General features: G+C 30.4%; 1 protein-coding gene across 1 annotated transcript; it reads right to left on the bottom strand.

Annotated features, from left to right (window-relative positions):
* Positions 1 to 4,622: 4,622 nt before the first annotated feature.
* LOC118045014 (UPF0161 protein At3g09310) lies at positions 4,623 to 5,950 on the bottom strand. The gene is made up of 5 exons (XM_035053492.2): positions 5,729 to 5,950; positions 5,577 to 5,648; positions 5,359 to 5,499; positions 5,172 to 5,279; positions 4,623 to 5,041 (listed from the first exon to the last, which is right to left on the bottom strand). The coding sequence occupies exons 1-4, from the start codon at positions 5,898 to 5,900 to the stop codon at positions 5,218 to 5,220; spliced, it is 447 nt and encodes a 148-aa protein (XP_034909383.1). The 5' UTR covers positions 5,901 to 5,950; the 3' UTR covers positions 4,623 to 5,041; positions 5,172 to 5,217.
* Between the last annotated feature and the right edge of the window lie 6,775 nt (positions 5,951 to 12,725).

Raw genomic sequence — 12,725 nt, forward strand, 5'->3', positions numbered from 1 at the left:
CACACCTTGTCACTTTGCAGTTGTAATATATATATATATATATTAGAGATGATTTCTGCAGATGCCACCGTAGCCGCGGTGTGAACTGTGGCCATCGAGCCAATAGTTGGTTGTGCCCAACACGGCAAATTCTCAAGCACGTTCCATTGAGCTTATATGGTCATACGCTTTGAGCCTTCGACTAGGAACATGCCGGAGAATATAATTTCTGATTCTGCATCATGTTCAACAATTGCATTGTCATAAACCAATGAGAGGGAAACTTACAAGAATGATTCAAAAATATAAGAAGAAAGCAGATTAAATAGAGCCATTATCATCATGATGCACGTAACCAATTTCTTCCAGAAATGTTCTCTTCTTCAATCACAATCTTCGTCATGCAATTTGGTAAGGACTGTATGGCATTGTTTGTCAGCTAAAAATGTAAAAGGAAAGCAAATTCAACATAGCCAATAAAGTATGGCGAAACTAGAATCTTACATGTAAAGAGGGTCAAGGGGCACAAGGTGTAGGCTGTTTGATGGAAAGCATGTGCCAATGTTTGATTCATTCAAAGAGGAAGTGGCAAAACTTTTCATTATAAAGAATATTGAACACGAAAGATTTTCCTGGACATTATAAAAGAATGATCCTGCCAATTATGTATTATGTTGGTATAAAGCATGTGTAAGCAAGTACTTACACAAGTGCATCCTTCAATGACCTAATTAGATAGAATTAGTATTAAAAATATAATAGAAGTACTTAACTAGAAAACATGGACAACAATAAGTTTGATCCAAATTTTTTGTCAATGTTTATTTTGATCCACAAGTTCATTTTACTCTTTTTTTGGGTCCTTGGATGAAAGAGAAATGCTCTCTAAGAAACAATGATAAAGAGAGAAAATCATTGATTGTCTCGATTTCGACCACAAAAGTGATCAAGTTTGGTGCTCAAATATTTTGTTCGATTACGGGAGTTGGATGGCGTTGGTTATTAGCTTTTATATTGGCCAAAAAGTAGATCGAGACTTGGAAATATTTGAGGTCTCAAGTTAATTTTTTGTTTTATGATTGATTTTTAAAAACTTTAAAAGTGCAAGTCGATTTATTGAGTTGTGAATGTTGTTTTTCATGTGTTTTCAAGTCAAAAACTGGTTGAAAAACAAGTTGTTCGGTTCAAAGAAACTAAAGGAGAGTTTCTACCTAGTTTTTTATCGCTTGGTTGACAAAAAGTAGGTAATCAAATGACATATCATCTGTTAAGATAAAGAACGCGTTGTTCATGTTATTTTTTTTAAAAAAAGTGGATGGCATGTCGCCCACCTCTTTAACAAAAAAAAAAATGAGCAAGACAAATGCATGGGCTGCGTGTTATTGGCTTGCTATGGGGCGCTACACGCTAGGCCTAGCCTTTTTATGTCTTTTTTTTTTCCTTTGTTTCTTTAGCACTCAATAATAAAGAATTATCATAATAATGATTCACTTACTTTTCAATTTTGACATTGTTCTTAAATAATACTATAAATTTTTATTTGAATTTTAATAGTTTTTTATTCAATTATTATGTATCTAATATGAAAATAATAATTCTAATAATACATTATTCATGAAAATTCAATTCAAATTGATTTTTTAAATAGATGCTGAACCATGAGTTTAACACATATATGATTTGTTTAGCTTTCAATCACAAAAAAAAAAAAAAATTGGACATAATATTTTGATATTTTAACACATATATAGAACAGCCATTAAATATATTTTTTAACAAAAACAATGATTTCAATCATATACAAAAGATATGTTAATAAGAAAATTTATTTTAGACTTGAAAAATATATGTTTGTGATTATTTAAAATGAGTTAAATGTTTTTTAAAAAAATTCTATATTTAGATTAAAAAAATACATTTAATATGAGATTAGATATCTTAATATGTATCTTTATCTCAGTTTTCTTAATATTTTTTTAATATTTGGTTTAGATAAACAAATATATTATCATTTATAAATACATAAATCTCAATTTATTTTATTAAACGTTACATATTAGCCTTATTTTGCAATGAAAATTTATCTTGGTGAAAAGAAAAGTTTAAAACAACTATATTTTTTAGTTTAATAACAATGTCCAAATAATTATTCGAGACCTTAACATTCTTTTTTTTTATGTTCAAAAGAATTTTGATACCTCCCGTAGTGTAATGCAGACATGCAAACTAGTAAAACTAAACAAATTCATAATTGGGTTAATTATTATTCTTCCAAGTAAAAACTAATTAATTGGTAATTATAGTCTTATAACTATATAATTTAATTATTATGTTTTTAAATCCATTCATAACTTGATTATTTTCTTCTATTTCATATTATTTATTTATTTATTATTTTAAGATATAGGAAAAGTAAAAGAATAGGTAGATAGGGTATAAGGATTATTGTGAAAATAATTTAAGCAAAAAAAATTAATTATTCTTTTAACTAGTATATTTAATTGATTTATTTTTTTTTTAATTACATGGACTAAGCTTGTAATCTATTCAGTCGGAAATGGAAGAAAATGAATAGGAATCGAGTAAATTAAACTCTTATTACAGCTGGAATTTTTCCAAAGCAATTGAGGGAAGGATGGATGAAGTGAAAGGGGAAAGACATTGTGTATTTAATTTATTTAGTAAAAACATATGAAAATTTCATTTATATTTTTTCAATATTTTTAACATAGTAATGGCATCCGCATCCATTTATATTGCTTTAGTCAAAACCTATGATATTAATTATTCATAACAAAAATGAAAGGTGTAGCTCAACTAGTTAGGTATTAAGTTTGGTCTCTAGAAGTCATTAGTTCGAGTTCCATAAATCTTAGAGCCATTGAAGACTTACATGGTCATTAACTTCAGAACCCGTGAGATTAATTGAGATATACACAAACTAGTTCAGACAAGACTTACATGGTCGTTAACTTCAGAACCCGTGAGATTAATTAAGATACACACAAACTAGGTCAGACACACACACACACATACACATATATATAAACAAAGAATCACAACTTCTAGAACCAAAGCTGCATAACAACCATGAAAACTAACATCTATTAGGTTCACAACAACTTGCCAACTTTCTTTTAATATTTAAAATCTAATGTGCATATTTTATTCATTAAAATGGAAGAAATTATGATGAAAATTATAAATATTAACACTATCATCATTGGATGCCTTGTGAAAGGGGTTGTAAAGAGCATTGAAAGGAGATTTGGTTTATCTTCAGTCTCAAATAGATTTCCTTTGATAGCATATCTAGAAAGCAAGGAAGGAATTTGTTTTCAAAGGAAAGATTTCCCTTTCTAATTAATATAGTTTATGTTGCATGCGCAGATAATATTTTTCTAAATATTATATAGTTTTTGATAAATTAAATAAAATTTATGAAGTTCCAGACTTTTCTAACCCTTATTCTTTCTAATCTTTAAGCTTTTTCTTCTTTCTTTAGCTTTCTTCTTCCTAGCTTCATTTTTCTTCTTAGTTTTCTTATAAATCTCTTTTTTCCCCGCATCAAGTTAAAGAGGAGAGCGTTCTTATCATTCCAACTACTTCTGTTCACAGGCATGTTACTTCAAACTCTTTCCCCAGTATCTGTTTTTTCTTAGCATTTTAGTGATAAAAAAATAACTAGTTCAAATCATTTTGTTCGGTCTTCATAACAACGGATCGTTCTCTCCCACGCTCTAAAACAGAAAACTCTCTAAGAGGTCACTAACCCTTATCCTAAACATTGCCCTCCATGCCCTAATCCAAGCCCAACTTTCCCCATTTCGTTCAAGACCAAGGAGAGCACCTTATACTGGCCACCTCTTCTCTGTTTCTCTCAATAAATGCAACGACCACAACCAGTAAGGTATACAATTTGGAGGTGCAACAAGATTATGGTTTCCTGGACTCTGATGACAAGAGCTGGTGAAAAATCTTAGCAAATGTGCGGGGGTTCTTCGGATTTCAGGAAGATTGTGATTTATGATAAGGAGGTGATGAGAAGGCTGTGCTTTTTATTTCTGTTCATTGGAATGGCTGGAAATTGCAATTGTTGGGGGGGAACATGCAAGGCCCAATATCATGACCACAATTACACAAACAGTAGATACAGGCTTACTGAAGAGGTTAAAATCAAAATTTTAAAAGGGTTAGTGATCAAAACCAAAAGCTTAAAATGCCTACTTTAAAGGGTGTGTTTTCACAGCTTAACCTAGTTGCTTCTAAAATGAGTTCAAAATAGTGGAGTTCTATTCTTTTGACCATTTTAGGTTAATCACCTCAATCATGATCATAAATGAATTCTTTATCAGAAGCAGCAGCTCTAACATAACCTAAGAGACTGTGACAGCCAAAGTTGATATAAACAATGAGAATCCTCAACGCAAACTTTAAGGATGAAAACTTTAACAAATGAGCATGTTTCTTTTGAAAGTTCAAAACCCCAGTCAATACCATTATATGAATAGGTTACCTTAAAACATGGGCACAGAAGCATGGGAGAAGGCGTTTCAAGATCAAATGGTGCTCCAAGCTTTCAACTAACTCATCATGTTTTTTGTCCATAAGAAAACATGAGCCTCCAAGAAGACTCAAAAAAATAAATAACCTGGGAGGCAGACAATACGATAGTGGTGGGCTACACCATTTATATACAGCAGAATGATTACATTTCAGACTATCAGACTAGGAAACTATTAGTGTTAAAAGAGAATGCAGTATTTCAGCCAGACAGCCACAAACTGAATGGTGTTCTAAGGGCAGCTTAAACAACACTGAATAGCTTCACTAAATACTTGTGTTTTTAACACTCATGAAACCACATGACTGTATCAGCTAAGCTCTTCTTTGTTAACGATTTATATACACAAAGAAAAAGGTGTTGGAATCTAGAAACCTAATGATATAGACAAGGAATCAGTACCATTAGTGCAAATCTGAAGAGTGCATCTTTAACCTTCAATGAAATTCGATTTTCTGTATCGACAGAGTCCTCTGCCATCCCCTCTTTGACGCCTGCCTGAAAAATAAAGAATAATAAAAGATGATATATTTTATAAATTATTCCCTATAAAATTATTGTATAACCAATTACGGCGAAGCCATAAAATTCAAGTTTAAAAAAAAAAAAAAAAAAAAAAAAAGCTTACTTGAGGAGGCAGAGGAAAACATTAAAACTGGCTCTCTCGTCTCATCTCATTCTTCTTGAAAAGGAGGATCCTCATCAAACCATCGCGGAGGATCGAAGCCAGACCCACCTACAAAAGAAATTAAAACTCGATCAAAATTAATTAAGAACAAAAATGTACACGATCTGCAAAACAAAGAATACATTACCAAGTGGATTACAGCGACAAAGACGCCAGGCAGTCAAGACGGTGCCTTTGACGACACCGTATTTCTTATAAGCTTCCATGGAATATTCACTACAGGTGGGTACATATCTACAACTATTTGGTAACAGCGGCGATATCTCCCCTGCTTGTAAGATTATTATAAATTTATTACAAGACCAAATTAAAGCAAAACCTACGATGACAAGTTTACCTACTTACTTTTGTAGAATCTGAGCATGGATAATGCAGCTTCAACTCCTAAACTGTTTTCAACATGATCTTCCTCCTCGTCTGATTGAAGATTAATCATTTTATTTTTTTAATAATAGGCTAAGTAGGGAAGAGTAATTAGAGAGAGAAATGAAGAGCACCTTGTTGTTGCTCGTTTTGGTGCGATTCTGATTCTAAATTTTTATTATTATTAATAGCCAGGCTGCGGTGCCTTGCAGTTACTCTTCTCATTGAAAAGCTTATCCTTGTCCGCTGGTTTCCGCAAACATTGAAACCAGCTGAGTTCGCGGCTATGGCGGCGGCAGCAAACATCTCTCTCCCCTTACCAGCGTTTCTTTTGGCTACGGCGAGCCAAACCAGATGGATAGGATATATATTCCTTTTCTCAACATCCAATCAGGTTGGTTAAAGTACGACACCGTTTTTATCACCCGCTTCTTGCAAAGTTACCCAGGCAACCTATCATTGGGGTAGTTTTTGTAATTACTGTTTTTTTTAAAATAATAGATTTTAAAAAAATTGTTATTGTTTTAAAAGAGTAGGTTAAAAAAAATATATTTGGTTAAAACTAATGTGAGTTAGATTTTTACATATAAAATAAATAAAACTTTTAGTGTAAGAATTCAATCAAAACACTTTGTCTTGATAGCTAGATTTTTGTTTTTTATATTGAAAGAAAAAAAAACTAAAAGAAAAATCTTTTTAGATGCCACCACATCAAATCTATATGGGACTTGAAATCTTTCCAAAATATATATTCTAATTTTTTAATGAATTCAAGTCATATTAAAAATTCTTGTAGCCCATTATCATGCATAATTTTATAGCCTAAATAAGTCTCATTTAATCTCCCTTCTTTGTCAAAAATAAACCTATCATAGGTCTAGACTGGTTAGGCCAAATGAATTTTCCAAAACAGTAACAACAACGTTGACTAATTTAAATAATATGTTCCCAAACTTCAATTGACTTAAAATTATAATAAAATATAGTTTCATGTATCTAGTATCTCATTGTGAAAGATAAGTTTGATTCAACGTATGGTTTGAGAGATATTATTGATCTTGCAAAACTAGTCAATAGGCAGTTTAAGAAAAAACTAGGACCTAACTTGGTTTGTATCATCTCCTCTCTCTTTGAAAGGATTCATCCTTAAATATATAACATTAAAATCATCTCTTGAAGAAAATAAACCAGTATCAAGCTAAAAAATAGCATTATCATCAAAGCCTAAACGAACTTTGTTAGCAAAGAAGTTTTCTCATATATACAAGTTCTCCTTTTTCAGTCATCTTTCTTTTTATTCAATTTTAGTTGCTTATCGTATATTTATTGTATATGACAGAATGTGTGTTGGGTTATTTTTAAAGTACCTACTCCTACCAATAAGAATTATTAAATAATATTAAAATAAAATTTATTCTTAATCTTAATAACATCAATTGCATTATCAACAACATATTACCTTCAAAACCTAAACATATATATCAGGTTTTGGCTCAATTTGGAGACACCTCAAGTGTAGATGCTCACATTACCATAGCTTTGTATCCAAAAATGGCTAGTAATTAGTAGCCAACTTAAACATTTGATAGATGATACAATTACAAAAAAAAAAAAAAAAACAATTGTACATTGTTTAACCTATAAACAATAAAAATCCTCCAACATGCTTTACATTTTCCAAGCTAGCTTGAAATAGGTGCTTGTACAAACATGAAGAGACACCTAAACTTCAACTATATAGTGGAATGGAATCGAAGTTATCTAGTAGTGGTAGGTAGACAAGGGCACATATATCCCGCTGAGATCCATAAAGAGTATGTTGTCAAACATGTGAAGTATGTATATTTTAGCATACATGTGTAATAGAACATCGACTTAAAATTAAATATAGATAAATAAATATGTTAATTTTACTATTAGTCTACATTAACATACCATCTTATCATTAAAATCATCAGGTAATTCAAACAATTTTTCATGAAACCATCTCATATAAAAAAAATTCCTCTTAAACATCTCAGAAGGGGGTGCTCATTCGAATGCACGCTCACATAGAACAACCTTATTTTGGATACCTATAATAGTAAGTGTTTTCCCATCTATGGGCAAACCTAGCAAAAAGATAGCATCCTATAATGTAGGCTTTATCTCACCTACACGAAGATGAAATGTGTGTGTCTCCTATCTCCACTCCCAATAAGTGCATTGAGCAAGTCATGATCCATCTTAATATACTAAAGACGAATAATGTAATAAAAACCCGCATGTATAATGAGCGAAATTACATGATCTAAAAGTGACATCAACTTATAAAACCTATAATACATCTTACGTGAATCATGCAAAATAAAAAAAAATTAAAATAATGTGTTAACATGAATTATAGGATAATTAGCATAATACTTTCAATATCTTGTGATATAAAAACAAACTAACATTTTCATTTCATATGGCCTCCAATCTATGCAACTCTTGCAACCGTAAAATAAAAAGATTAACCAAACTATAATTCATATAATGAGAAACTCTACCTCTACATGTATATGAAGAAGCACCTCGCATATGTAACATCCTAACCAAATGTACCTATTAAAAAAAAATCAAATTCAAATATGATGCATAACATAACATTTGAAACAATAAAAAATTTATTATATTAATGTTTCAACTCTTATTCAAAATAACTTTACTTATATTGTTGTGAGCATCCAATAAAAAATCAAATTACAGTATAAGTTCAAATTTTCTTATTATAAGGCATATGCTACAAAACAAAAGATACTCAAACAACTTTTTGGTACACATGAGGACTCATTTGAAATGCTACGTAGATTATTTTTGGCAATATATGAATCAAATCCTAGTACTGTTTTTTTAGTGGAAACATAATGGACAGCTTGGCAATGAAGTAATTATTTTTTAGAGAGTTTTTTAGGCATTTGATCTTGCAATTAAAGGGTTCAAGTTTTGTAGGCCAATTATCATTATGGATGGCTCCTATTTGTATGGAAGGTTTAGTGAAAAGTTGTTGATTGCAGTTGCTTTTGATGAAAAAAAAAAAGGATTTTACCTTTGGCTTATGCACTAGTTTAAGAAGAAAATAATATCAAATCAAAATAGTTCTTACTTTTCCTTCAACATCACATTACAAGTGATCATAGTAGTATTTGTATAATATTGGATAGGCGTGTTGGCATTAAAATTTAAATTATACAAATTTAGCCTAATTCGATTGGATATCATTAATATTATGTTAGATACCTGGCAAGCAACTTCAATCACAAATTCAAAAACAATTTAGCCAAAAAAAACTTGCTTAAGATTGTTATGAAGCTTTCAAGCATAAATTTGATTCATGGTTTGATGATATCAACAATAGTCACCCAGAATGAAAAGAATAGCTTGAGCGTAAACTAAAAGAAAGATAGGCACTTTCTTACGATGGGGATCACTGATAAAGCAATATGACAACAAATCCTTTTTGAATCTTTCAATCATGTTTGGAAAGGTGCACGATCTTTTTCTATTTTTATTTTAGTCCAATCGATATTTTATAGGACTAATGCTTATTTTGTTACACAAAAAGGCAATCTATATAACTACATTGCACATGGGATATTATGGCTTCTTGTTGTTCAACTAGGATTGTATGCCAACATACTTAGATCTAAAGATCATACATAAACTAGGTCTCAAAAAACATTTAAGTTGGCATAAGAAATATGCACATATGGTAAATGGCAAAGTTCTCATCAACCTTGTTCACATGTTTTTGCATGTCGTACAAAAAATCATCTTAATGTTACCTAGTATGTTGACTCGTATTGTAGTGTTTAAATATATAATAACATATATAGGACTCCATTATGTCCTTTACCTGATGAATTAGATTGGAATGAATATATTGGTCCTCAGGTATACCTAAACCCTTCCATATGGGAAACCGGTTAAGGTTTATAAAAGTTCACGTGGTTGTATAATAAGATGAAGATGCACATATGCGGTCAGATGATGATGTGAAATAGTTTTATAGGTTGAAGTTGGAAAATGTTGGGATAAATTGCATTGTTGATGTTGAGATTTTTTTTTTTGTTGGAAAATGTTGTGAAATAATTGTATTGTTGATGTTTGAAACATTGGGATAAATTTCATTGTTGATGCTGAATGAAATAGGCTGACACTAGAAAATGTTGGGTAGTAATCACATATGTTAATGTTGGAAAATGTTCGGATAAATTGCATTGTTGATGTTGAAATTTTTTTATGTTGGAAAATGTTAGAAAATAATTGTATTGTTGATGTTTGAAAATATTGGGATAAATCACATTATTGATGTTGATTGAAATAGGTTAATATTGGGGAATGTTGAGAAATACTTACATAGGTTGATGTTAGAAAATATTGGAAATAATTGCATTGTTGATGTTGAAATAGGTTGATGTTCATATGACAATAAATTACATTGTTGATGTTGAAATAGCTTGTGTGGAATCTTTATTCAGAAGATGACCATAGACTTATGGACATTAGTGGCCCCCTCATATTTTTTTAAGCTTATTGATATGCATTTCCTGGATCGTGTAATGCAATAATTTGGCTTTCAGCAAAACATCCCATGTGACATAGATACAAGTGATAAATTGCATTACATTAGTTGTTCAAGTAAGCACACCGATTACAACTGAATGATCCACCATCTCCAGTACATATCGATGTGGGATGCACAAAGAGATGTGATATTTAAGGAGGTGTATCCTGTAATCTTCAAGAAGGAATACATGGACTAATACTTGGGTATAACATGCTAAATCTTTACACCAAACCTAGCGCAGATTCCTCTATGCAATGAGATGGAGTATGATCCATATGCACGTTGGATTCAAAATGTTATAAGTATTAAGCTTGGTGAAAACCGATGTGTTTTGTTTATCGATTAATAAATGTATTTGCTAATATTATATTGGCCAATTGTTACACAATGGTCGACATGTTACGACTATCGTTAATTTATAGGTAAACATGTGAATATTGCGAATAGATTTTTAATAATTTTAAATCAAGTATTTTACATGTTAAAAAGACACATTGTTTATGTTTTTTTATCATCAGCATCAATTATCTTTATAATTAATAAATAAAATTGCATGAATTATCGTTATAGTTATAATTAAAAAATACAAAAACAATGTTAAAATATCATGGCAATTATGGTTATAGCACCAACTATCATGCTACACTCATTTGAGATTCAAGGTAGGGATTATGGTTTGGGTTTTGATGTTAGAATTTAGGATTTTAAAATTTAGGGTTTAAGGTTAGAGATTATATGTTTGAGGTTTTGGATTTTAGAATTTTAGGTTTAGGGTTGGTATGGTTAGAGATTAGGGGTTTGGAGATTGGAGTTAAGAGTTATGTGAGGGGTTAATTTAGGAGTTTTGTTTAGGGTTAATTTAAAGTTATGGTACTTTAGAGTTTGGTTTGGGGTTAGAGTAGTTTAGGATTTGTCTTAGGGTAAATTTAGGGTTAGGGCTAGAATTTTGGTTAATAATAAAATCACTTTCCTAGCCACTCAACCACTATTTCTATTGACGATTGTTTACTAAAATCAATAATCTAATTTGTAATTATGTAAAAATGTATTATTTTTTAAATATTTTTTTCTTTTTTTTATATTCTCTAAACTTCTACTAAATTATGTTAGTTTGGTAAAAAAAAATGCCCTGTATGGAATTCTTGATCTTTTGTAGAAAATATCGGGCTTCATTATCACACGGGATGTTTTCTTGGGAGATCACACAACCGCTTCATATCGCATTCACGGACGTCATAAAAAAGCATGTGGCCACAATTCATCCACTGCCTTACGCTACTTAGAGGTTGTTTGGTAACGTGGCTGCGAGTGAGGTTCACCCGCAGCCATGTTAATTAATGTTTGGTAACCAAAAAAAAAATTGCTTTTGGTGGATAAGACCTACATGGAACCGGAGTTTCATGAGAACCAAAAAAAAAATGCTTCTCGTCTAACAGTGGAGCATGGCTCCACTATTTAGTGAACAATGGAGCCATGCTCCACTGTAGTTGTTCACTAAAGTGAAACAGTTTTTTTTTTTAATTTTCAAAAAACCAGTGTGCTACACTTTCACATGAAAAGTTTAGGTTGTTTTTTTTTTTTTTGAAAAACCAGTGCAATTAATTGATTTTACTCGCACTATTCACGTGAACGTAAACAATATTTTTTTTTTGTTTGTTAAAAAAATAGTTTAAGATGAATTAAATTTACTCGTACTATAATCTCAATTTTATTCTTGATAATATTTTACCTTAATTTTATTGCATGCTCAAAAATCATGAAAACTATAGTTCTTGTCGAATGAATTTTGTACGTAAATGAAATTGTAAATTTTTTTAAAAAAAATTGAGTTTTACTCGAAAAACTAGTATTTATATTATTTAATAACACTACATAAATTAGAAGAATATCGCATGATGACGTAGCATTTGTGGAATTTGATCGCAATTCTAATTATGTTCTTACCGGGTCCGACCCAGTTAAAAAAAATTCAGTTTTTATTTTTATTTTAATTGTGTTTTATTGAAAAAATTAAAAGGATATCGCTTGATAACGTAACAAAAAACTCAGTTTTTGTTGTTGCGTGCTTAAGAAACCATGAAAAATAGTCATTGTTGGATAGATTTCGTATTGTGATGACATTGCATATAGTTTAATTAAATAATAAAAAAAATATTTGATATCAATATTATTTATTTCATGATATAATAATAATAGTTAAATCTATAATATTTAAATTAAAATATTTTTAAATTATTTTATAACCTCAATTTTAAAAAGTATGTGTTTTTAACCAAACACATTAAGCTATTTTTTATTCAAACTCCAATTTCAACCACAGTTTTAATCAAACATATATTTTTTCAAACCAACCTCAACTAAAAATACTTTTTATAAAACACTTTTTTAAAACCACAACCACAACAACAACCACAATACCTTACACAAATCCTTAATTCCAACAATTTGAACTCAATCAGGATGCCAGGTGTCCTTTATTATACACAGGCTTTCTGACATAAATGAATTAATTATAATTTTATTAAAAAAAAAAAAGCCAA

This window comes from Populus alba, chromosome 16 (genome assembly GCF_005239225.2).
Source record: "Populus alba chromosome 16, ASM523922v2, whole genome shotgun sequence".
NCBI classification, from domain to species: domain Eukaryota; kingdom Viridiplantae; phylum Streptophyta; class Magnoliopsida; order Malpighiales; family Salicaceae; genus Populus; species Populus alba.

What these genes read in the sequence shown, in the direction of transcription:
- LOC118045014 (XM_035053492.2), bottom strand. Translation starts at nt 5,900, where the DNA reads ATGTTTGCTGCCGCCGCCATAGCCGCGAACTCAGCTGGTTTCAATGTT. An exon ending in CCAAAACGAGCAACAACAAG is followed by an intron (nt 5,649 to 5,728) that starts GTGCTCTTCATT and finishes ATCTTCAATCAG; the next exon opens with ACGAGGAGGAAGATCATGTT. An exon ending in CATGCTCAGATTCTACAAAA is followed by an intron (nt 5,500 to 5,576) that starts GTAAGTAGGTAA and finishes TCTTACAAGCAG; the next exon opens with GGGAGATATCGCCGCTGTTA.